General features: G+C 35.6%; 1 protein-coding gene across 3 annotated transcripts in view; it reads right to left on the minus strand.

Annotated features, from left to right (window-relative positions):
• The window catches only part of LOC143249696 (atrial natriuretic peptide receptor 1-like), a 208,086-nt gene that overhangs the window by 142,056 nt on the left and 40,443 nt on the right, over nt 1-25,587 (minus strand). For all 3 annotated transcript variants that reach the window (XM_076500004.1, XM_076500003.1, XM_076500005.1), the window contains exon 2: nt 21,901-22,015. In XM_076500004.1, coding sequence (XP_076356119.1) covers nt 21,901-22,015 — 115 coding nt within the window. The remainder of the gene's footprint in view (nt 1-21,900; nt 22,016-25,587) is intronic.

Raw genomic sequence — 25,587 nt, forward strand, 5'->3', positions numbered from 1 at the left:
AATAATGACAAAGACCGTAAACGATACTTGTTTGTCTTCGAGCTGCACAATGGCTATCTTCACTTTGGCTACTGTGGGTATTGAACAACAATTTCTACTATTGTAAACTCTTGAGCTTACCACTAGTCACCAGGGGGACCAAGGTGACATAGGTGGGGGTACTTAGCATCGTTATATACGGAAAATACAAAGGAACTGTTGCCTGGGCAATAGAGTAAAATAAAACTTGTAACAATTGTTTTTTTTTTACTTCCAAATATATGTAACGGGGGGGTGGAAGTGGATCAAAGACTAGAACATATTTTTGGTGGATGTAAAATCTGCAGTAATTACCCCTGTATACCACCTATCACTCCATACACTCACAGAGTGAATGCGTATATACCTTATGTGACGGAACATGCTGGAATGTGAACTGTAGATTTTCCTTTCATATTAAATGCCTTCAAGTTTCTGATCTGCTTTTCCACCCTTGCATCCCAAAAACTGAAATAAGATAAGTCATGGCTGTGATATTGCGTAGCGCTGGTGAAATATAAGGTAGATTATACATTCCCATATAACACACACAATGGTTACCGTCCGTGATTAGTACTTTGGGTTGTAATTAGTCTACTTCTACAGAGGGCTCGCTGCCGCTCTCCCTGATTAAAGTCTAATTACATTTAATAAAGTCTGTCTTAATAACATTGGTGGTGGGATGTAATATTACGAGAGTGTAAACGTATTTTATTACTTCATTCTCAGTTAGATTTTTTTATTTCATATCACAGTTAGGTTTTACTTCTAAATTGCTATTAGTTATTGTAGAGCGATTTTTGTTGTTTGTTTACCATTTGACTTCAATAGTTCTGTCTTATAATCAAAAATGGCTTTGCCTCTTTCTTTAATTGTGTTACGAACATGTGCAACATGCTTAGAAACTGAAGGCTTTAATTAGAGCCAGAGTGATAAAGCGCTATTAAGTACTTGTTAAATAAGTGAATTGTATTTGCTCTTTTAACACTTTGTCACGATCATATCTTAAAGACTGCTCTTTATTCTCTAGCATGTGATGGTCAACATTACATCTTAAGTGGTTGTTTGTTTTTGAATTTCGCGCAAATCTACACGAGGGCTGTCTAGGCTAGCCATCCCTAATGTAGCAGTGTAAGACTAGAGGGAAGGCAGCTAGTCATCACCACCCACCGCCAACTCTTGGGCTACTCTTTTACCCACGAATAGTGGGATTGACCGTAACTTTATAACGCTCCCACGGCTGAAAGGACGAGCGTGTTTGGCGCGACCGGGATGCGAACCCGCAACCCTCAGATTACAAGTCGCACGCCTTAACACGCTTGGCCATGCCGGACCGTGAAACATGGTACTGAGTGTGTAACTTACATACAAAACAGAAACAACTACTTGTTTTATTATACGTATTTTTCATCGATTCTTTCACTAGTATAATTTTGACACAGTTATTAGTTTTGTTTTTACACATCCATAAAACACCGATCAGTTCGAATAAGTAGAAATGTTTCTCACGGGAATAACAGGACACCGTTTCCTCGTCCTTTTGTAACCGATACTGTTTCACATTCACTATAAGAAAGCTGCTTTCCTGCTATAAAGAACAGAATAACAAGTAAGTTAATGGGTTTTTGTTTTCAAGAATTAGATTTCGATTCAAACGTAGGGCTGAATATTAACATTACCAACTGAGTATACAAGGGAATGACGGTAACTTTGCTTACGCAATGCCTGAAGCAAGAAATCAGTCTTGGAACACAAGTATCACAAAACGAATAATTAATATTTAAATCTCGAAATAATCTTTCAGCGTGCTTCACAAATCATAAAAAAGTTCCTTTCTTGAATTGCATTCTTGTTTTGCTTATATCAAATAGATATCTTTACTTTCGGGCTAAATAAGCGAATAAAATGTTAGCAGAAACCATTACATTAAATATACACGGTTTGAAAATAATATGAAGCGTGGGGCACACAAAGAACATTTTACTATTACTTTAAAACTAAAATGAAACAGAAGTATATGTTTTGTTTCTTACAAGGGTATTATATTTATAAAAACAACACAAATTCGTTATTCGTTCTTCCTACAGACGAATAGCTTTAGGACATGAAAATATATAGAGAGTGGAATTGAAATTGTGAGAAAAACAAAATTCAACATATTATATATAGCGTCTATGTTAGAAAAGCAGAACAGTTTTGAAAGAGACAATACGGTAGATATATTTTAGAAGTTCCGTCTTGATTTCTTTTTGTCAGGTTTGTGTCATAACAGGTAAAAATATATTTAAAACCATTTAGCGACTAGTTGGAATTTTTATGTTATTGGGTACCAAGAAATGTTTGGGTGACTTCAAATGTTATCTGTTTTTTCTTTTTATACTTATAGAAGAAGAGATGAAAAATGAAAAGGGCTTATTTTATCAAAGAAAAGTGGGATTGACCGTCACATTATAACGCCTTCACGGCTGAAAGGACGAGCAAGTTTGGTGTGACGGGGATTCGAACCCATAACTCTCGGATTACATTGTTTGTTTGTTTGTTTTTGAATTTCGCACAAAGCTACTCGAGGGCTATCTGTGCTATCAGTCCCTCATTTAGCAGTATAAGACTAGAGGGAAGGCAGCTAGTCATCACCACCCACCGCCAACTCTTGGGCTACTTTTTTACCAACGAATAGTGGGATTGACCGTCACATTATAACGCCCCCACGGCTGGGAGGGCGAGCATGTCGTACGCCTTAACTTCCCTAGCCATGTTGGGCCAGATACTGTTTAAAAAGCTATAACAAAATAACTATTGAAAATCGTTTTTTTTAATAGAGATGTAGACAATGAGTTTATGGAAAGAACAGTTGACTGATCACATGTCAACAACGTCAACATGAACAACGTCAAAATTTCCCATCATTATTCATAAAGTAACATTAAAAGCATAAATTGTTATTAAAGAAAAAACAGGTTCGTAAATTAACTTTGCTTGATATATTCAAATATAACTAATAAAAAGTTGAAATATTCCAATTAAGTATGATATATGTATAAGAAACAATATAATTTAAACCACATTTGAGGCTGCATTTCTTTAAAATTCAATACTTGCTGATAGAATAGTTAATAACTGGCCTATTTGAATGCATGTTTAAAATTTTTCTTCCTTAAAAAGTTTGTTCTAAATGCCACATTTGAGAACTCGTCAGAGGTTTCGCGTTCAGCCTTGGAAACAACCATCTAGAGGGCGCATTGAGCAGTGATTAAAATAATTCATGGCTTTATTTCAAATGTACAGCACTTATGACTTTGGTTATTAGCGCTAAATACTTAAAGATCTATTGTTCTAATCAGAATTTTTAAATCTTATTTAAATGTAATGACTCAACATGATCAGAACACCTTCCTCTGATTCAGCATTGTACTTCTATAAATGGCCTAGCATGGCCAGGTGGGTATGGCGCTCGACTCGTAATCTGAGGGTATCGTGTTTTAATCTCCATCACACTAAACATGCTCGCTCTTTCAGCCATGGGGACATTATAATGTGATAGGCAATCTTACTATTCGTCCCTAAAAGAGTCGTCCAAGAGTTGGCGGTATTGGTGATGACTAGCTTCCTTCCCTCTAGTTTTACACTGGTAAATTAGGAACGGCTAGCGCAGATAACCCACGTGTAGCTTTGCGAGAAATTCAAAAACAAACTTCTATAAAAGGTTATCACTACATTGCAAGAGTTAGTTCGTAAGATACAGGCTTAACGTTTTATCCATTTGTTTGCGTTGTGAGAGATTTTAGCTGCTTGTTTGTAAGGAAGCCACATTCTGCTACCTCCGGTGTAAACAACCTGGAATCGAACCCCGAATTTTGGTGTATAAGTCCGTAAACGTATCGCTATCCCACGGGGGCACTTTAAACTATTTCGTTTCAGATATACGAGTATATGTATACATATAGAGGTTGAATTCGTCAGGTTACAACGATTTTGGGACTTCGTTATAGACCATGTAGTCACGATCTATCATACTCTATCTGTCAACCATGAGTATTTAATACAACCCTGCAACGTACTTTCCATTTCATAAAGCACTTTGTTGGGTTGTCATGCCCGACTCACACCATTCTTCCCGTTTACTTGTCATAAGCTCGTACCTATAGTTTCCCAATATCCATTTCAATAGTTCTATCACACAAATATCCACAGGTGCTGCATACAATGACCCGACCAGTATGGGTTTGTATAAAAAAAGCTTGAAAAAATTCCTTTCCCCTTTGCTTAAGGTATGGAACAGTTGAATTGGAGCTATGACTAAAAGACTTTTCATGGTGAGGATCCCTGAGCTGTTAAGAGATTGAAATAGTTTTTAATTATGTTGCATATTATTGCCGGGGACATGTGGACAGTTTTTGTCTTTGAACTTTAAGTATGTTGATTATCACGTCTGAAGTATGGCTTGTTGCTAGTCTCTTTCTGAATGGTTCTTACTGTCTACACGAAGTATGGCTTGTTGCTACTCTCTTTCTGAATGGTTCTTACTGTCCAAATGAAGTATGGCTTGTTGCTACTCTCTTTTTGAATGGTTCTTACTGTCTACATGAAGTATGGCTTGTTGCTACTCTCTTTCTGAATGGTTCTTACTGTCCAAATGAAGTATGGCTTGTTGCTACTCTCTTTTTGAATGGTTCTGACTGTCCACATGAAGCATGGTTTGTTGCTACTCTCTTTCTGAATGGTTCTTACTGTCTACGTGAAGTATGGCTTGTTGCTACTCTCTTTCTGAATGGTTTTTACTGTCTACGTGAAGTATGGCTTGTTGCTACTCTCTTTCTGAATGGTTCTTACTGTCTACATGAAGTACGGCTTGTTGCTACTCTCTTTCTGAATGGTTCTTACTGTCTACATGAAGTATGGCTTGTTGCTACTCTCTTTCTGAATGGTTCTTACTGTCTACATGAAGTATGGCTTGTTGCTACTCTCTTTCTGAATGGTTCTTACTGTCTATATGAAGTATGGCTTGTTGCTACTCTCTTTCTGAATGGTTCTTACTGTCTGCACGAAGTGTGGCTTGTTGCTACTCTCTTTCTGAATGGTTCTTACTGTCCAAATGAGTATGGCTTGTTGCTACTCTCTTTTTGAATGGTTCTGACTGTCCACATGAAGCATGGTTTGTTGCTACTCTCTTTCTGAATGGTTCTTACTGTCTACATGAAGTACGGCTTGTTGCTACTCTCTTTCTGAATGGTTCTTACTGTCTACATGAAGTATGGCTTGTTGCTACTCTCTTTCTGAATGGTTCTTACTGTCTACATGAAGTATGGCTTGTTGCTACTCTCTTTCTGAATGGTTCTTACTGTCTACATGAAGTATGGCTTGTTGCTACTCTCTTTCTGAATGGTTCTTACAGTCTACATGAAGTATGGCTTGTTGCTACTCTCTTTCTGAATGGTTCTTACTGTCCAAATGAAGTATGGCTTGTTGCTACTCTCTTTTTGAATGGTTCTGACTGTCCACATGAAGCATGGTTTGTTGCTACTCTCTTTCTGAATGGTTCTTACTGTCTACATGAAGTATGGCTTGTTGCTACTCTCTTTCTGAATGGTTCTTACTGTCTACATGAAGTATGGCTTGTTGCTACTCTCTTTCTGAATGGTTCTTACTGTCTACATGAAGTATGGCTTGTTGCTACTCTCTTTCTGAATGGTTCTTACTGTCTGCATGAAGTATGGCTTGTTGCTACTCTCTTTCTGAATGGTTCTTACTGTCCAAATGAAGTATGGCTTGTTGCTACTCTCTTTCTGAATGGTTCTTACTGTCCAAATGAAGTATGGCTTGTTGCTACTCTCTTTTGAATGGTTCTGACTGTCCACATGAAGCATGGTTTGTTGCTACTCTCTTTCTGAATGGTTCTTACTGTCTACATGAAGTGGCTTGTTGCTACTCTCTTTCTGAATGGTTCTTACTGTCTACATGAAGTATGGCTTGTTGCTACTCTCTTTCTGAATGGTTCTTACTGTCTACATGAAGTATGGCTTGTTGCTACTCTCTTTCTGAATGGTTCTTACTGTCTACATGAAGTATGGCTTGTTGCTACTCTCTTTCTGAATGGTTCTTACTGTCTACATGAAGTATGGCTTGTTGCTACTCTCTTTCTGAATGGTTCTTACTGTCTACATGAAGTATGGCTTGTTGCTACTCTCTTTCTGAATGGTTCTTACTGTCCAAATGAAGTATGGCTTGTTGCTACTCTCTTTCTGAATGGTTCTTACTGTCCACATGAAGTATGGCTTGTTGCTACTCTCTTTTTGAATGGTTCTTACTGTCCACATGAAGCATGGTTTGTTGCTACTCTCTTTCTGAATGGTTCTTACTGTCCACATGAAGTATGGTTTGTTGCTACTCTCTTTCTGAATGGTTCTTACTGTCCAAATGAAGTATGGCTTGTTGCTACTCTCTTTCTGAATGGTTCTTACTGTCCACATGAAGCATGGTTTGTTGCTACTCTCTTTCTGAATGGTTCTTACTGTCCCAATTAATCATTATTCCTATTCCTTTGTTTTCCAATGCCAATCAGGACAAAGCACATCCTTGTTTTGACAATTCTAAGTCCTCGATCTGAACACATTTTTATGAGTCGAGCGTAAGCTTACGTCGTGGTCGCATCACAATATTAACAAACTCTTAGACTATGACAAAACGTAGTTCCTTCACATTCTGTTTCATCGCCATTTGGAATCGGTTGTGGTTGTCACATGACTTGCTGATTTGCATATACAAAATCGCTTCAATATAACGTACCCATTCTTGTGAATAAATGAACGTAAAGAGTTCGCTATTTTGTATAATTTGTCTCTTTTAATAATACTACATGTTTATATAACTTATCCCTTGTTTTGTAGTTTTATTGTATTCGAACAAGCAAAATGTTTTGATCAGATACAACACCAACCGACGAAACGAACTGATTTGGTCAGGAAGGATACTTACCAAGGGAAACAAAATGTTTTCATGAAACAGAATACTAACCAATGGAAATAAAATGTTTCATGAAAGAGAATACTAACCAATGGAAATAAAATGTTTCATGAAACAGAATACCAACCAATGGAAATAAAATGTTTTCATGAAACAGAATACCAACCAATGGAAATAAAATGTTTTCATGAAACAGAATACCAACCAATGGAAATAAAATGTTTTCATGAAACAGAATACTAACCAATGGAAATAAAATGTTTTCATGAAACAGAATACTAACCAATGGAAATAAAATGTTTCATGAAACAGAATACCAACCAATGGAAATAAAATGTTTTCATGAAACAGAATACCAACCAATGGAAATAAAATGTTTTCATGAAACAGAATACCAACCAATGGAAATAAAATGTTTTCATGAAACAGAATACCAACCAATGGAAATAAAATGTTTTCATGAAACAGAATACCAACCAATGGAAATAAAATGTTTTCATGAAACAGAATACTAACCAATGGAAATAAAATGTTTTCATGAAACAGAATACTAACCAATGGAAATAAAATGTTTTCATGAAACAGAATACTAACCAATGGAAATAAAATGTTTTCATGAAACAGAATACTAACCAATGGAAATAAAATGTTTTCATGAAACAGAATACTAACCAATAAAAATAAAATGTTTTCTCCAGATAGAATACTAACCAATGGAAATAAAATGTTTTCTCCAAATAGAATACAAACCAAGGAAAACAAAATTGTTTTGAACAGATATGATGCAAACCAGAGGAAATAAAATATTCCAGATTTAATGCTTGTTACTAGGTTGGAAAACACTTTCTACTGTCAGTTTCATAAAGGTTTATAATAATTCCTGCCAGTGGTGTATTTTCAGAAAAATATGTTCCTAGAAGCGCTGACTCACCGAGATAAAATGAGCTCAACTTGTCCACTCTGGCTGAGGAAGAAACGAGTGTATTTGTGTTGTCTAACTGTATCTTAACGGCGCAAACAAAGATGTGCAAGATTCACAAATCTGCAAATGGCCCAGATAAATATTTACTCTGTGCAGCATCCTCTGTAAGTTTACACAACACATTGAAGATCAGTATTTTATATTTTTTACTTATCAATTATTCATAAGAGAAACCTTAAAAAGTATCAAGTCGGGTTCAGTTTCACAAAAAGAAAACACGGACTGGACTTTATTTGTGGCTTTTCTATTATTTTGCCTCCTGAATGTTCGAAGCTGATGCAAGCGAAAAGAAAAACGAAAAAAAAAATACAAGCATTTGTAAGGTACCTGTAAGAGATCGCTGATCTGTTGCTAGCGCATGGCTAATACCTGTTATCGATACATAAAATGTTTTTGTTATTACGATACGTTTGAATTTAGAACGGACTATTGGGAAAAATGACGCCATTTTCACTTGTTTACTTACTTCCTACATTCAATATAGTGGTAAAACATTTGCACCTCTTAAAGCAACCAAAGTAAAAGAAAACTTTTACTAAGCCCAGTAATTTTATTTTGTTTGTTTGTTGCTAAGCTGCACAATGGGTTATTTAAGCTCTGCTCATTACGAGTATTAAAACCTAAATTTTAGCATTTACAACCTCCATACTTACTGTTTAGCCACTGGACGCAAACTAAAAAAAGTCTTGGAAACAAATATGCAGATATTACTAATACATGAATATAAGAACGTTATTCCTTTAAATAGAGCCCGGCATAGCCAGGTGGGTATAGCGCTCGACTCGTAATCTGGGGATCTCGGGTTCGAATCTCTATCACACAAAACATGCTCGCTCTTTCAGCCATGGGGACAATATAATGTGATAGGCAATCCCACTATTCGTTGCTAAAAGAGTCGTCCAAGAGTTGGCGGTATTGGTGATGACTAGCTGCCTTCTCTCTAGTTTTACACTGGTAAATTAGGGACTGCTAGCGCAGATAGCCCTCGTGTAAGTTTGCGCGAAATTCAAACCAATCAAAACAATTACATAGAAGGGAGCAGCTCATACCTGTAGATATATAATTCTTACTTTTATTTCATATCCCTCACAAAAATAACTTTTTAATATGTACAACCCTAATCTGCCTAACCGTTATCGAAATAAAATATTTTCATTCTTTCCTTTAACCTAAAAAGATAACTTTGGCATGCGTGTCCATTTGTTCTCGACACGGTTGATAGTTGATGCTAAAACAACGTTCAGTAGCAAAATAATCATAATGTTCACCACAGAGATTCGAACACTGAAATTTATCGCTTTGAGTTTGTAAATTCACCACTGACCCATTAGGAAGTTGGGAGAAAAGGATTATAATACTATGCATCTTGTAATAAAAAGATAAGTGTAATAAATTTTGTGGGCTATCTGTGCTCTGTCACCCCAGAAATCGAAACTCAGTTTTTAGCAGTAGAAGCCCGCAGACGTACCACTGTAGCATTGGTACACCTCTAGTAAAATGTTGACAGGTAACAGATATGGGGACAAATTATCACTGGTACATATATATATATGTTCAATACCGTGCAAAGGTGTTAGATCAAAGAAATTAAATTTCAGGCTACTTTCAAAGAACAATGGAAAGGTCACAGGTCAAACATCATAATATTCTTATTTAGTACAACAGAAACTCAGAGATAGTGTTCGAGTTCAGTTAACAGTTAATATTTTTAACATATTTAATCGAAACGTTCTTTAGAAATTTGCTCCAAGTGTCTCTAATACACTCCCATAAAGAATCTTCGGAAGTAACTTTTGGTTTCTCAAGTGTTTGATTTGTCAAATCCTTAACTAAGTAACTTCTGCATTAGTTGGAGCCATTATCCTCATGGTAGTAGAATCATTTACCAATAATACGCATATCCTTGGGTATCCATTGAAGGATCAGTATCTAATGATCCTTGTGCTGGTCTGTTATTTCATCTATTTTGCAAATTTCGCCTGTGGCTTAAGTATAAAATCCCCATCAAACCACCACACTGCCTCACCCATGTTTTATAGTAGGTGCTATGCGTTGATGTAAGTGCCTTTCACCTTTCTTCTTCCGGACATACACCCTACGCTTGGAACCAAACATTTCAAACTTGGACTCATCTGTTCATATCATCAACAGTACAGTTTTTGTACTTTGCAACAAACTACAGTCTTTAAACAATATTTGGAGATCGAAGCAGAGGTTTTTTTTTTATTGCTACTCGACCAAGTATTTCATTCTTATTGAGTACTCTTGTTACTATAGATTTAGAAACTTTTTATCATTTGGTACATGGTCGTTTATCTCATGCTTGAGATCAGTAGCAGTCTTTCTTTTGTTCTATATGCTACGTGAATACTTAACATCAGTATAATTAAGTTCAAATATTCTTTCATTTTTTGCTATTTTTAAATACACTTGTCTTCGTCTCACAATCTAGAGTGTACTTCACAGTGTTTGGGATGCATTTCAAGTCTACAATACTTTGTCAGAGAGCCTAACCAGCATGACGTAAAGTTTTACATGGGCTCTCTGTTCTACTGGTAATTCTGTACGTTTTTTGGGCCGTGACATAATAACAAAACTTAATATATAATGTTAAACACTGTTTTTATAAAGGTTTATTTGTGTAATGCTATTAGTTTTATTTTTCTGGCATATACCAGTTTCATATGCTAGCTCCTTTCTAAATAGTTAAGACACAGCATGGGGTACAATGATAGTTATTTCAGACCCCAAATTTCATTAGTGTTCATTCAAGCAGAGCGCTTACGACATGCCCTGGGTACAAGTGTATGGAATTTCTAAAGAAAAATAAGTACTGTTCAATTGGTTCATTCAGTTGTCAACGTGGATCAGTGAGGCTTTACCATAGTGTTGAAATTACATTCTGTGATGACAAGAAGAATTAAACCCATAATACGGAAAGAATGACGAAATATTTACTTGTCCTAAAACCTTTGAACAGTACTGTATGTGTGTGTGATTTGACAATTATTAGTGTTAAGCTAAAAAAAATGATTTATCCTTTTTTATAATTGGATGAGCGACCACACACAAGGAGTGCGTTATGATTCTCCTGAACCAAATGTAGAGAAAACCAAAGGGCAATTAGTGATCTGGTTATCATATAATAACCAACGCGAACACTGTTAGCCAATGACCATAAACTTACTGTAAGTATTAGTTTTTACATTAACTGTAAGTAGTTCTGGAACGAATTTTGCTTCTCGCTGTTTAATGTAAACATTTTGAAACATAATGAATGTAAACATTTGGAAACATAATGAAAATTTTGAACTGACGTAACCAATACATAAAACTGAAATATACACTGATAAGTCAATTTAACGTTTTAGAAGTTTTCTCCATCCTATCTCAGTATCTTGTTTGTAATAGCTGTTGTTAGACGTAGAGTAGTTAAAAAATTCTTTAAGTTTTTTTTTTATTTTCTATGTTTGTATGCTTTTCTTATATCAAAGCCACATGTGGCTATTGTTTTGTGTCCAGCGAGGGGAATCGAGCCCCTGATTTTAGGGTTGTGAATCTGTAGACTTTCCTCTATCCCAGAGAGGGACTTGGTAACTCAATTGTGTCTGGAACTGACGTCTGGAATTGATTCTTGAATGTAAACAGACTTTCAGTTTATTCTGAAGATGTTCAATAAGATTGAATATGATCGGTTGAGCTGTTGAAGAAGGGTGAATCAACTGACTACCAGTTCCTCAAACCAAATCTGAGAAACATGAGAGAGGCAGGTTGTAGCGTTGAAAACGTCCTTCTATATAAGGATGGTAAGAAACAATACTTACGCATGTTCTGAATGTTATTAGCCATTTAAAAAAAAACAAAAGGTTAGACTCTGCGTGACCTTCTCCACAACATTACATTATCTCCACTATTGTCCAATAAAGCAATACAAGCAGGTATAAGTGATTCGTGTAATTTTTTTTCTACAAAAATCTATTCTACCTTAACATAAAAATAGAGTAAAATACGATTCATCAGACAAAGCAATACGTTTCCAGTCTCTTAATACCAGCACTAAAACTAAGCTTTATTGCTTCATATGTGATAAATACGTTTGGGACTGACTGCTAGTCCTCCTATATAATGTTATGTAACGTATCAGGTCATCCCGTAAGTAATGTCCGAAAATTTAATACAGAAAGTGCATCATCATTTCTGTCTTTGTAGAAGGCTTTAATAACTAAAATATGTAGTAGTACGTGCATAAAAATGTTCAGACAAAGAAAATAAACTAACCAAACTCCACTTTGTCATATCATTAATCAAATAAACCCTTATGAAGATGGATGTGTCTGAGGAACACATTAGGAATATAATGTTTTATGAGTTTAAAAAAGGCAATAGTGTAGCAGAAACTACACTAAACATTCAAGGTGTTTATGATGTGGAGTCTCTCAGTGAAATAAAACGTCAAAGGTGGTTTCAGAAGTTTAGATCAGGTGACTACAGCTTGAGTGATGCGCCACGTTCAGGTCTTCTTGTTGAGTTTGATGATGACTTGCTGCTGGGTGCAATTGATGAAGTAACAATTTGTTACTTTGTGCTGTAACAATTGAAGAACTAGCACAGAAGCTTAATTCAACCCATTCAACAGTTCACCGTTCATCTGCAACAGCTTTGAAAGGTGTCAAAACTTAAAAAATGGGTTTCCCACTATATGACAGACGCTAACCTTAAAGCAAGAGTGGACATTTGCACTTCACTGTCCTCTCGTGAACGTAACTCATCTTACTTGGGCAGGTTAGTGACTGAAGATGAAAAGCGGATATATTATAAAAATGTTAAGCTCCGCAAATAATGGCTCAGTGCAAGTAAACTGGCTAAAGCACAGCCCAAAATGGATCTCAACCCTAGAAAAATCTCGCTAAGAGTTTGTTGGGATATTGTTGGTGTGATCCAATTTGAGTTGCTGCCACTCAATGTAACGATTACATCAGAGTTTTGTTGTCAACAGTTAGAGCGGTTGAATGTTGTACTTAAAGAAAAGAGGCCTGTTCTGATCAATCGTAAAGGTGTTGTGTTACACCAGGATAATACACATCCTCCTTATTCTCCAGACTTTGCCTCATCTGCAAAACTATCTTGATGGAAAAGAGCTTGGAACACATGAAGATGTCAAAACTACCCTCTACATTCTTATCATCCAAACTCCAAGAATTTTATAGAAGTGACATTCAGAAGCTTGTGAATTGTTGGCAGGAAGTAATTTTGTAATAAAGAAACATACATTATTGTTTAAATAACAATAAAAGCGTTTGAAATCCTTTCTCTTTTTCAGAACCTAAAATCAGACATTACTTAAGAGATGACCTGATATTTACTATAATATATTTAGATATGGTAAGGGTCTGACCCCTTTTTAAATAAAGTGTAAATGATTTGACCAACTGCTTCATCCATATGTCATCCAGTCATCAATGGTTGACTGCCACAGGATTTTTAGCGGTAGAAATACACCCAAATAAATTGAAGTGTTTTTAAATAAGGGGTTAAATAGTGACCATTCAATTTACTATCAACTTGCTGTGCGTTACAAAATAACACTCATATTTTAACTTCCAAACTACGAATGTTTTGGTACAAATGAGGTTCATATGTACCTTAGGAATCGTTAGTGGGATTATCATAACTTTCATGGTATATTAATTCATATTTCTTGTGCCACTCATGTTACCAGAGGAACCTATTAACAATCGAAACCCACAGTTTTAAGTACAAACCTTAAAAGAATATTAATGGCAGAAACTAATCACGTATACAATAATTATACGGAAGAATAATTGCAAGTGTGTACTTACAGAAGGATTAACAAAAAATGTGCAATTTGAAACTTGTTTATAAAAGATACATTTCAGCAGTCAAAACGCAGTATTAGTGATATCACAAAGAACCTCATAATATAACTTTTTGCATGAAACAAATAATAAGGAGTAATTTAAGTTGTAGAGATGTAATATTACAACTTTATATACCACACAAACTAGAAGACCTTTATATCTAGTTTAGGTTGTAAAGATGTAATATTACAACATTATATACCACACACGTGTGTGTACGTGTACGTCTATATATTATTAGTTTAAGTTGTAGAAATAATATTACAATAACGTGTATATATAATTAGTTTGTTATGTAATATATATATATATATATAATTAGTTTAGGTTGTAACGATGTAATATTACAACTTTAGATACCACACACGTACACGTGTGTGTGCATATATATCTATAATTAGTTACGTATTTATTGTTTTTATGAATTTCTTTCAGAGAACTGTTGAATGAACAAACCTAGCTTATAAGAGGACTATTATATATAATTACTTCCATAAATCTAATGTTTATACAGAGCCAGAAGAAAATAAAGACAGATAAACCTGCATCTTACTCAAGATGCTGAAATAATGTCACTATGGGAAGATAAATCATTTTGATGACCTACTATTTTGATAACTCTCTCTAGTAATGCTTGTAGTAAATAAAAGTTGAGATGAAAACATTAAATGTTTTTTTTTTTTTTCAAATGGAGAATGGAAAGAGACGTTATATATAGAAGTCTTTAGTTTATTTGGACATATATATACATCACTTATATTTTCTGTTTTACTTGAAACGGCATAAAAATCATAAACGTATCATAAATGTATTTATAATGAGTCGAAAGTTTTGGAATGCACTCGTTCCATTATCAGTAAAGTTTGAAAACAGTTTGTGTGTGTAAATTAGTAATACACCAATTATACTTTAAAAGATTAATAAAGCATTGAGGAGGAATGAAATGTATAATAAGTACATGTATATAGAGTGTGAGTACGCCATATTGAAATTAATTTCAAACCTGACCACATAGCCTTGTCGCCACGTCCGGTCGTGCTCTGTCTGACGACAGTGCATCTTGACAATAGTCATGCAGTGTAGTTTATGCTGAAAAAGAACAATTGTAATAATCATCTATTTAAACATTACGATCGCACATAAATCACATGCCTTTGTATACCATAGCATGTGTTATTGTTTCATTCTCTAACTGCTTATAAGTTTATAAAACTTTTGTACATGTATTACTTTTAATAAAGTTTCTTTCATGACCTGTTGAAGCTGTCTCCAAACTTTACATGCTAAACAAAGTTGGGTGAAGGACTTGTTGCAAGTCTCTTTGTAAATGGTCCTGGGTTTCCAAGTGGATCAGTATTTCTTTATTTAGTAATACAATAGAAAATAATGTATACTTCATCCTGGAAATTATAAATCCTCTAACTGAACTCGTCTTAAAGATCTTGATGAATATTTGACGTTAAAAAGGGCTGTTACTTGCCCTTACTAAAAGCAATCAACCATCAGTGACATCACACTACTTATTAAACGCTCAACAATATCAAAATATAGTTCTGATACAATCTGTTCCATCCCAACTTTATGCTAGTTACTTTTATTACGTGATTTGCTCATTTGCATATTAAACATCCTTTTTAATATAGGATACTCAACCTTATGCGTAAATACAATTTTTATTCGTAGTTTAAAGAAAAAGAAATTACAAGTTATACGAAACTTACAAATCTAATTTGAAAACAATAAACGAAAGAAAAATGTTTTTTTTACTGTAAAATATCGTGAAAACATAAGACTGTCGATTTTAAAGAAGAACAATCCTCTATTATATCGAAATTTATTTTATTGTTTGTTTGGTTTGTTTTAAATTTCACGTAAAGCTACACTCGAGCTATCTGCGCTAGCCGTCCGAATTTAGCAGTGTAACACTAGAGGGAAGACAGCTAGTCATCACCACCCACTGCTAACTATTGGGATACTCGTTAATCAACGAATAGTGAGATTGATCATTACATTATATCGCCCTCACGCCTAAAAGGGCGAGCATTTATTATATAAGAAACTCCTGAAAAAATAGTTATGGTGGAAATTGTTTTACCTCTCATAGAAATATTATAGGATATACACGTGTTTTATAATAATCTGGCTAAACTCCAGTATCCTTCTTTTTTCCATGTCTATTGAATCTTAGGTAGGTTTGGTTTAGCTTAAGGAAAATTTTAAAAACTTACATCAGTTTTTTTAACGCGAGCGTAATCTTCAAACAGTTTCAATGTCTTTTATGTTATTTATTATAATGAGATGTGATAAAAGCGACAGGATATGATATAATAAAACCAGTGACTTTGCTGAAGTGTTAAGATATATTTACCGCAATATTGGTAAATATAATTTCTACACTAACCTTAATTGTACCAAAATGGAAATCAATCAATCTTTCGGTAAGGAACCTATAATATTTTGCTTACTGAGTGGTTTTATAAGTGTGACAATGAAGTAAGGTTAACGAGTTATTCAGTCGTTATGATTTGATGTAAGCGTGGGACAGTTGGGATGGTGTGGACTTGGTAATGTGCTGCATTGGGCTTGTACATAAGTGGTGCGCTGAATTTCGACCAAAAAACTCAAAACCTTCTGCTACATGTCCGCAGTCATTTACATGCTTTCTCGTAACTCCATACGAGATTTAAAATGATTATCTTTCAGTAATGGCTTTTTTCTTAACATATCAGCTTTGTGTGAGGTCCGGGATATTGTCGCTGTATGGAGATTGACTCCAATCTCAGACGTGAAACTTCGCAAATCGTTTAAAGTAACTGTTTGATTCATTAGCCATTTCTGACCGGTTTTCTTCTTGCCCGGCTGCTTGGTTTGGAAGGATGGTCTGATGTACTCACAGGGATAATCAGCGACTTTTAAATTTTCTTGCAATCTTTTCCTGATATGTACTTCTTTATCACTTTATCAGTAACTTGTTTGGAAAACAACATGGTATTCCTAATTGTTTGTTGTGTCACTATGTGAGTTGTTGTTTTAACACATGTATTTACCCTGAAGTCAAGTTAAAACATTCATTACACTAATTTTGTTAAAACGTTGATTACACATAGACAGGGCCCATTACACTAATTGTTAAAACATTGATTGTCACTACATTACATTTGTTGTTTTAACACATGTATTTACCCTGAAGTCAAGTTAAAACATTAATTACACTAATTTTGTTAAAACATTGATTACACATAGACAGGGCCCATTACACTAATTTTGTTAAAACATTGATTACACATAGACAGGGCCCATTACACTAATTTTGTTAAAACATTGATTACACATAGACAGGGCCCATTACACTAATTTTGTTAAAACATTGATTACACATAGACAGGGCCCATTACACTAATTTTGTTAAAACATTGATTACACATAGATAGGGCCCATTACACTAATTTTGATAAACCATTGATTACACATAGACAGGGCCCATTACACTAATTTTCTTAAAACATTGATTACACATAGACAGGGCCCATTACACTAGTTCTGTGAACTTCCAACTAATCCTTTGAACCTGAATTGATTTATGATTGCCGTTGCAAAGGAGCTAAAAATTATGCGATTGAAAATATTCTAATTTTCTTCAAAATCTAATTTATGTAAAAATATATTAGCGTTTTTTCAGCTTTCTCAGTTTGGAATACATTGTATAGATTTTAAATATAAAGCCCCATTTGAAAGTTTCATGATTGCAAGCTCAGATGGTAAAAACTCATGGAAACTTTGCAGTGGGTGAGTACTTTTACAAAGCTCTGTAAATGTTTGTAAATACTTTAATCTGTTTGAACTGACTAGGTCTTCATTAGATTCTAAACAAGTAACATTACTGTAAAGCTGTTGGGATATTCTTGCTACGTTACTTATAAGTTTATCACATACATTTGTATTTACAACTCTAGGTATTAAACATTTTTCTTGTAATGAGATCAGTATGCAAGATTCGCTCTGCTTTGATGATTTATTTTGTTCACCTTTAATTTGGACTTGGGCATGTCAGCTATCGAGAATCGATACCTAGTTACACCTGTCTCTTGAGGAAGAAGGGAACATTACTCATGTTACCTTAGTTTTAGAAAGCATATAAAAGTAGATACATAAACGTACAAGTTACGTGTTTCAGAGGTGAAGTCATTTGTTAAACCAATGACAGCTGTATCTATTGAGGAATTACTTGTACTGGTCTGTGGTCCATATTTTGTTGATGCGCAAAACATTAATGCAAAACTTGGTTATCGCAACGAAATTATTTTTTTGAACAATCACTCCTGAATACAAACAACATACCATGTTGTATGTAGAAACAGTGAATGGTCTCATGTAATAATGGAAACTAAGTTATAAGCCATGTCGTTTAGTAAACTATAGATTCCTTTCATAAGTGGTAATGTGAAAATCCTCGTTGTTAATTACATATGATACCAGTTCTGTTTTCATACAAATAGCAGAAACTAATTCTACTTTGACTCTATGCGTGTTAATACTGTAGAAACAACTAGCACAGTTCACCAGATGATGTGATAATGGTTAAGGATGAAGCTTTAAACTTTACAACGTTGTCTGAAAAACGACTGTGACCTCTGATCCGCTATATATCAGTTGAAGCTTACTGGTATTATATACACAACAATATGGACTTTATGAAATGTGAGTCAGTAATGAAAATTCCGTTATTCTGACTGTGTAATCCTGTTACACAGTTGTATACTTGACACAAAAAGAGTCAGTAATTTACTTCCAGCAACTGAAATGTCACTTGAAATACTGACTTATAAAACCTCTTCAATATATGTAGGTTTGTTTGTTTGTTTTTGAATTTCGCACAAAGCTACTCGAGGGCTATATGTGCTAGCCGTCCCTAATTTAGCAGTGTACGGTTAGAGGGAAGGCAGCTAGATATCACCACCCACCGCCAACTCTTGGGCTACTCTTTTACCAACGAATAGTGGGATTGACCGTCACATTATAACGCCTCCACGGCTGAAAGGGCGAGCATGTTTGGCGCGATGGGGTTGCGAACCCGCGACACTCAGATTACGGGTCGCACGCCTTAAGACACTTGGCCATGCCGGGCCTAACGTTAGTTCAATAATGGTAATATGGACAGTTTGTTGATGGGCCGTGCCGGGCCCATTAAAAGGAAATTGAGTCCGACTATGTCGGATGGGCTGCTCCATGCTGCCTGTTCACAGGCGCGATCCCACTACCTCACGACGCGGGAACTTTTGCCTGCTGCGTTTCCGAACTGGGCCGGTTCGCTCCTCATTAGTCAACTTGGTGACCCTCGGCTTCCCGAAGATCACCATATCGACGCCGAGCTTAGTGAGGACGCCCGATCAACATAGGTCAGTATACAGCAGAACTCCCAACCTCAAACCGTGCACCAACTCCGGCCTCCAAGTAGTTGGATTACAGGAGAACGCCACAACTCCCAGCCACATATGCTGTAACAATCATCACTGACAATCCCAGTGAAATGAGAAAAAAGAATGAACGCAAATTTTGAATATTTAATATGCGCAGTATTTGAAATATATAAATATTTTACTGGTGAGCTGTTCTCAACACTGAAGTGAATATCTGTCCGATTTAATGCTTCTAAACGTTTATGGAATAAACTGAGTTTATTATATATATGCAACGACACAAAGTCGCGTTAGGAAAATTGTTCATTTTACAAATCGTATCCTTCTATGAATATGATAAGTTTGGCGCTTTTATAGCTAAGACAAACTGAGATATATTTAAGCAAAGACCGATAGTGATGAATGTAGTTTAACTTTAACGATCTTCGTGTTTTACGTGTTTGCCTCAAATTACGTTATTTAATAATTTTTTTAGCTGTTGCAAAAAATTCAAAATTTGTAAATTCGCGTAGATATAAGATCAAAACATAAAGAAACCGATACAGTTTTTAGAAATATACTGCTAATTGTTAGTATAAGAAAATTAAAATATTGTTTTGCTTTAGCGTTCGGTATGGATAATTGGATACCATGATGATTATTCGAACTGCGCATTTTCAGTTGTAAAAGTGTTATAGCCTTGACAGTTAAACCCTCTGTTCACTTAAGATTTCTCGTCTAGCTGTCAATTATAGATGACTTCGAAATTAGGGATGCCCAGTATAGATAGATCTGTCGTAGATTTGCTTTAAAATCCAACAGTCAATCAATTTCTTGAACTTGAAATTCAACAGCCTGAGTGACAAATGTTTAATGACAGGCCTCACATAACGAATAAATCTTGTCTAGCGGATATGTTCTCTTCTGGTTTAGCAATATGTTCTCTGATTCACAATGTTAAAATCCAAGCTTCAGTTCCTAACAAATAAACCAGTGTGGAATTGTTTTAAAACAAACATTTCACTTATTTGTTGATTTTGTATCACTATTTCTTTTTCAAGAATAAAGTCACTATTTATATTACTGAACTAATTAGTTCACAATAATAACCAAAAACTGGTTGAGAATAATAAACAAAACTGGTTGATATTAGTACAAACAATCTAGTTGATACGAGTAAACAAAACTCATTCAGATTGAAAAAAAGCAAACTAGTTGATGTTAATAACAGAAAATAGTGAAAATAAATAAACAAAAGCTGTTTGACATGAATACACAAAAACCGGTTAACAGTAATTTTGCATCAAATGCGACATAAATGGTTTGGTTTTATTTGTTCTGAATTTCGTACAAAACTACACAAGGGCTATCTGCGCTAACCTTTCCTAATTTAGCAGTGTAACACTAGAGGGAAGGCAGCTAGTCATCACCACCCACCGCCAACTCTTTGGCTACTCTTTTACCAACGAACAGTGAGACTGACCATGACATTATAACGTCCCCACGGCTGAAAGGGGAGCATGTTTGGTGTGACTGGGATTTGAACCCGCGACCCTCGGATTACGCCCTAAATGACAAACGTTGTCGCTTATTCAATAAACTATTAGTATATTAACTGTTTGGATAACTACTTCTGCAGTTGTTGATTATCATTGTTTTTATAAATGGCTAAAATTACTACCTGAAATGCCCCCTAGTGGCACAACGTAATTTTGACTGCTTAAAATGCTATAAAGCGGGTATTGGTATCCATGATGGGAACATTGGAGACAGTCTCTTGTATGGCTTTGTCTTTATCAAGAAACAAGCTTCCTGAAGCTTATAGAAAGTTCTAGAAATTAAAGCTACGTCCATTAGATTATTTAAAACATCCTTGGAGCTAAGCAAGAATGAAAGTCTTTATTAACAACTGGAAGATAAAACAGAGATTAAAATAATATATATATATATGTATGTGCCATTCATTGTCTAAAAACGAATCCACGTTAAAAGTAGAAAAATGCGATACTTTTTATATGCTATCTCAACATTTTCAGGTTAAGACAAGTTAAAACCATTTGTCCGAAAATGAAGAGGTAAATATAGTAGATGATAAATCTAAATTTATAGTTATGAATAAAAAAATACCTTCTAATTTCTGTACGTTATCTTGGGCTTATGTAAGTGTATAAATAAACAAAATTAAATCATAGGTTTCGCATAAATTATAAGGGCTCCTAACGTACAGGTTATAATAAGAGATATAAGATAGGCCCTAGCTGTGGAGGTGGCTTGTGTAGTACAAACATTGCGGTGGGAATACGCCGTGTATCAAACTTAATATCTTTTATTCGTGAGAGTGGCGAACGGAAGTAATAACTTATGTTGCGTATTTAATTTAATTCTGTTTTTTATTTGTTTGGGCATGTTGTTGTTCACTTAAAGATCTTTTATCACATGTTTGGATTTGCAGTTTTTAACGCATTATTTTACCGTGATTTTAATTTGTTAAGTATTAATTTTCTGTGTATAGATAATAGTAATTCTACATATTTAGCTATAGATACGAAAGGACTGAAATATTTATCCCAAGAAATATATCAAAACATGCAGCTTATAATTTGAGTGTCTAACTATTGTACAAGGTACAAAGAAAGATAATATATTAGATTTTGTAGTTGCTTACCTAGTAAAAAGCTCAATGCTGAAAAAAACATAATCTCCGTTCTGGACCATATGCAGATCTTCGGCTGCTAAGAGGATTTCTCGAACGGTATCCGGCGATCCGCACACCAGAATTACTGAAACATATATAGTAATAAATTCTATACAATACCGTGTAATATACATTTCTAAGTATATTTATAGGATATAGAACAATCTAATAACCTTATATATAATGGGAACTGTGGTGCCTGTCGGAGCGTTCATAGAGCTGCGTTTTAAAAACTGGTCACGCAGACATAACTCAACATTCACTTTAAAAATAACCGGAGAACATGCAGGAATCAAGTTAATGCCACGTTTTATTTTGTAAGCAGGATATTTTACACTAAGCTGTTAGGAATATATCTCATCATCATTCACATTTCAAAATATGATATAACGAATAAAATACAGATCTACCGTATGTGTAACTCTTAGCATGACTGAAATACTCAACACTTACTGTTCACGGTGTGACGGTATAAGTAGTTCAGATATTTGACTCTGACTGAAATACAGTCAACTTTTCCAAGTCCATGAAATAATTTAAATTGGTAGATTAACTTAAGCTTTTCTCGCGACTGGAGACGAGTACTTTTAGCGTTAGTTCGTTTTGAATTTGTTTTATGTTTTTGAATTTCGCGCAAAGCTACTCGAGGGCTATCTGCGCTAGCCGTCCCTAATTTAGCAGTGTAAGACTAGAGGGAAGGCAGCTAGTCATCACCACCCACAACCAACTCTTGGGCTACTCTGCTACCAACAAATAGTGGGATTGACCGTAACATTATAACGCCCCGACGGCTGAAAGGGCAAGTATGTTTGGTGCGACCGGGATTCGAACCTGCGACCCTCAGATTACGAGTCGCACGCCTTAAGACACTTGGCCATGCCGGGCCTAACGTTAGTTTAATAATGGTAATAAGGACAGTTTGTTGATGTTCATTCAAGTGGGCTGTTATCACTGATAGCTTGAGACGATTGGTCTGTTAATTGTTGGTGAGTTTCTTATAGATGAAGTTCTGTCTTTCAAACGATAGATTCGATTTTCTTTTATCGTCTTGTTTTGTCACAATGTCGTCATAACAACGAATATTATGTATAGCTGTTTCCTCGTTATACGCTCCCAGGTCACAAAAGCAAAGTTTGAAGAGACAAATATGTCTTTTCGATATACTTTACGCATAAGCAATTGGGAAATAACACTTTCTGTCCAGGAACAAGAAAAAGCAAAAATTTTGTTACACGGAGAATTATCGTGTAAATCGTTTAAATGAGATTATATTTGACAGATTAATCTAGAATCAATATGCTTGCGTTTAGTTTTCTTTGTTTGAAAAATGATTGATATGTGTGTTTGTATATCTAAGGAAAATAGTTTGTTGGACCTTGTTTAGTTGTTTATGCATAAATTGATTGTTGAACATTTTACAGAACGATGTTTACTGAATACGTCATAACAGTAATCATTATCGTACATACACTCTTGCTGAAAAAGGTTGTTACATGTTCGAAAAATGTGATTTTTGGTCACTTATATCATTTTAAAACTAAACTAAATTCACTTTCCGTGATGACGAGAAAACCCACTTGTAGCGAAAATTATTTATTAAATATATTTAAAAACTGCTGGTATGAGTAGAGAAAGCATTAATAGAGGAGCGAACAACTTGACCTTCTTCGGTCATCGTTAGGTTCACAAAGAAAGAAATGGTTACTGACCGGTTGCTTACCAATACAAAGGACAACCTTATTTCTATTTTAATAAATATATCCAACATCTACGCACGCCCTCTACGTTCCTATACTCGATTACACAACCGCCTTTAAACATTTGGTCAGCTACCGGTCAGTAACCCTTTCTTTCTTTTTAACTTGACGATGACCGAAGAAGGTCGAAACATTGTTCGCTCCTCTATTAGTGTTTTCTCTATCCATACCAGCCGTTTTTCAATGTATAAATTCATTTTGTGTGTTGCCCTTAAACTTTCAAGTTTTACTTCTCCACTCTGCATTACCTGAGTTCATTTTGAGTTGGTTTAATCCCTTGAACATGGAAGTGTTTTGAGACGTGTCCCAAACGCAGTGTCTGGGGTGAAGCATGAAAGCATGGGATTTTGGTGTTACTTTTGTACGTTACCCGTTGGCGACGCGTTTTCAACTCTGTAAATATTTTAGACATATGCCAGGTCCTACTAACGTAGGTTTGAGAAATCAGATGGTTGTCTACGACAACGCTGGGTTGAAACAAGGTGATATTGCAAGGCGACTTTGTGTATCCATGCAGGCCGTCAACAGAGTCCTCAGAAAAAGAGCTGCAACCGGACGTGTGAGTCCCAGAAGACCTTCGGGCTGTCCACGTGCCATACAGCACGCGATGATCGCCAGATCCTCATCATTGCTCGTCGAAACCGTACGATGTCTTCCAGGTCGATTACGTCTGAGGTACATGCGCAACAACTGATCCAGATTTCACGCGAGACGATTAATCGAAGGTTGGTGCAAGTCAAATACAGAACAGGACGGATGGTCAAGAATCGTAAACTGACAGCTAGACATCGCAACACCAGGCTGCAGTGGGCTAAGCAATACAGTAATATGACGATCGCACACTGGAATCATGTTGTTTTTGTTGACGAATCCAGATTTCTGCTGTGCCCTACTGATTGACGGATACGAGTGCGCAAGCTTCCTGGAGAACGGCTGAATGATGAAAATGTTCAACCCAAAGTCGCAAGAGGCGGAGATTCATTGCACGTCTGGGGTACATTCTGTTCTGCAGCTGTCAGCCAGTTGGTCATTCTGGATCAAAACGTCACTGGTGTTGTGTATTAGGATATCCTGGATCGCCACTTACTGCCATTTGCCCAGGGTATTTTCTAAGACAATTTCCGGCTGCAGCAGGACAATGCACTGGTTCATAATGCTCCCAATGTGCAACATTTCTTGCAACAACGTGATGTGCTGGTTCTTGAGCAGCCACCTGTAAGCCCAGATATCAACCAAACAGACCATCTCTGGGATGAACTTGGCTGTGCAGTCAGGAATAGAAACACTTCTCTACAACCTTACAGCAGTTACGCCAAGCACTGGCTGAAGTGTGGGGAAGAGTTCCAAATCAAAGACTCATAAAATTAGTGAAGAGTATGCCACGCCGCCTAACGGACATTATTGCAGCACGTGGGGGACATACACGTTATTGAGTTAACAATTATGAAGTGAATGTAATTGTTGCACATTTACTGAAGGTTTCAGGTTGATATCAAATATTCTCACAAAATGACGGTCTTATTTGTTTCGACTTAAAAGTGGAGAAAAAAGTCCATTTCTGGTGGTACAGATCTTAAGTTCAACATAAATTTTCATAAAAATGACATAATCATGAAATATTATACGAATATTCATGTTATAAACACACCAATAATTAACAAAGGAAAGACATTGGACACATTAAAAACGCAAGAAAAATAACAAGTAAGGGACCAACAAGTTCAAAATATCACATGGAACAACCTTTTTGAGCAAGAGTGTATAGGTTCTCAAATTAACCAATTAAATCCCCTTTAACTCGTACTAACCAATAGAAAATAGGTATAAACTGAAAATATGCTGTCATGTCCTTATGATAGTACAGGCAGCGTTAGAACACAACAGAAAGAAGAGAAAATAT

Source organism: Tachypleus tridentatus, chromosome 4, assembly GCF_004210375.1.
Source record: "Tachypleus tridentatus isolate NWPU-2018 chromosome 4, ASM421037v1, whole genome shotgun sequence".
Classification (NCBI taxonomy): domain Eukaryota; kingdom Metazoa; phylum Arthropoda; class Merostomata; order Xiphosura; family Limulidae; genus Tachypleus; species Tachypleus tridentatus.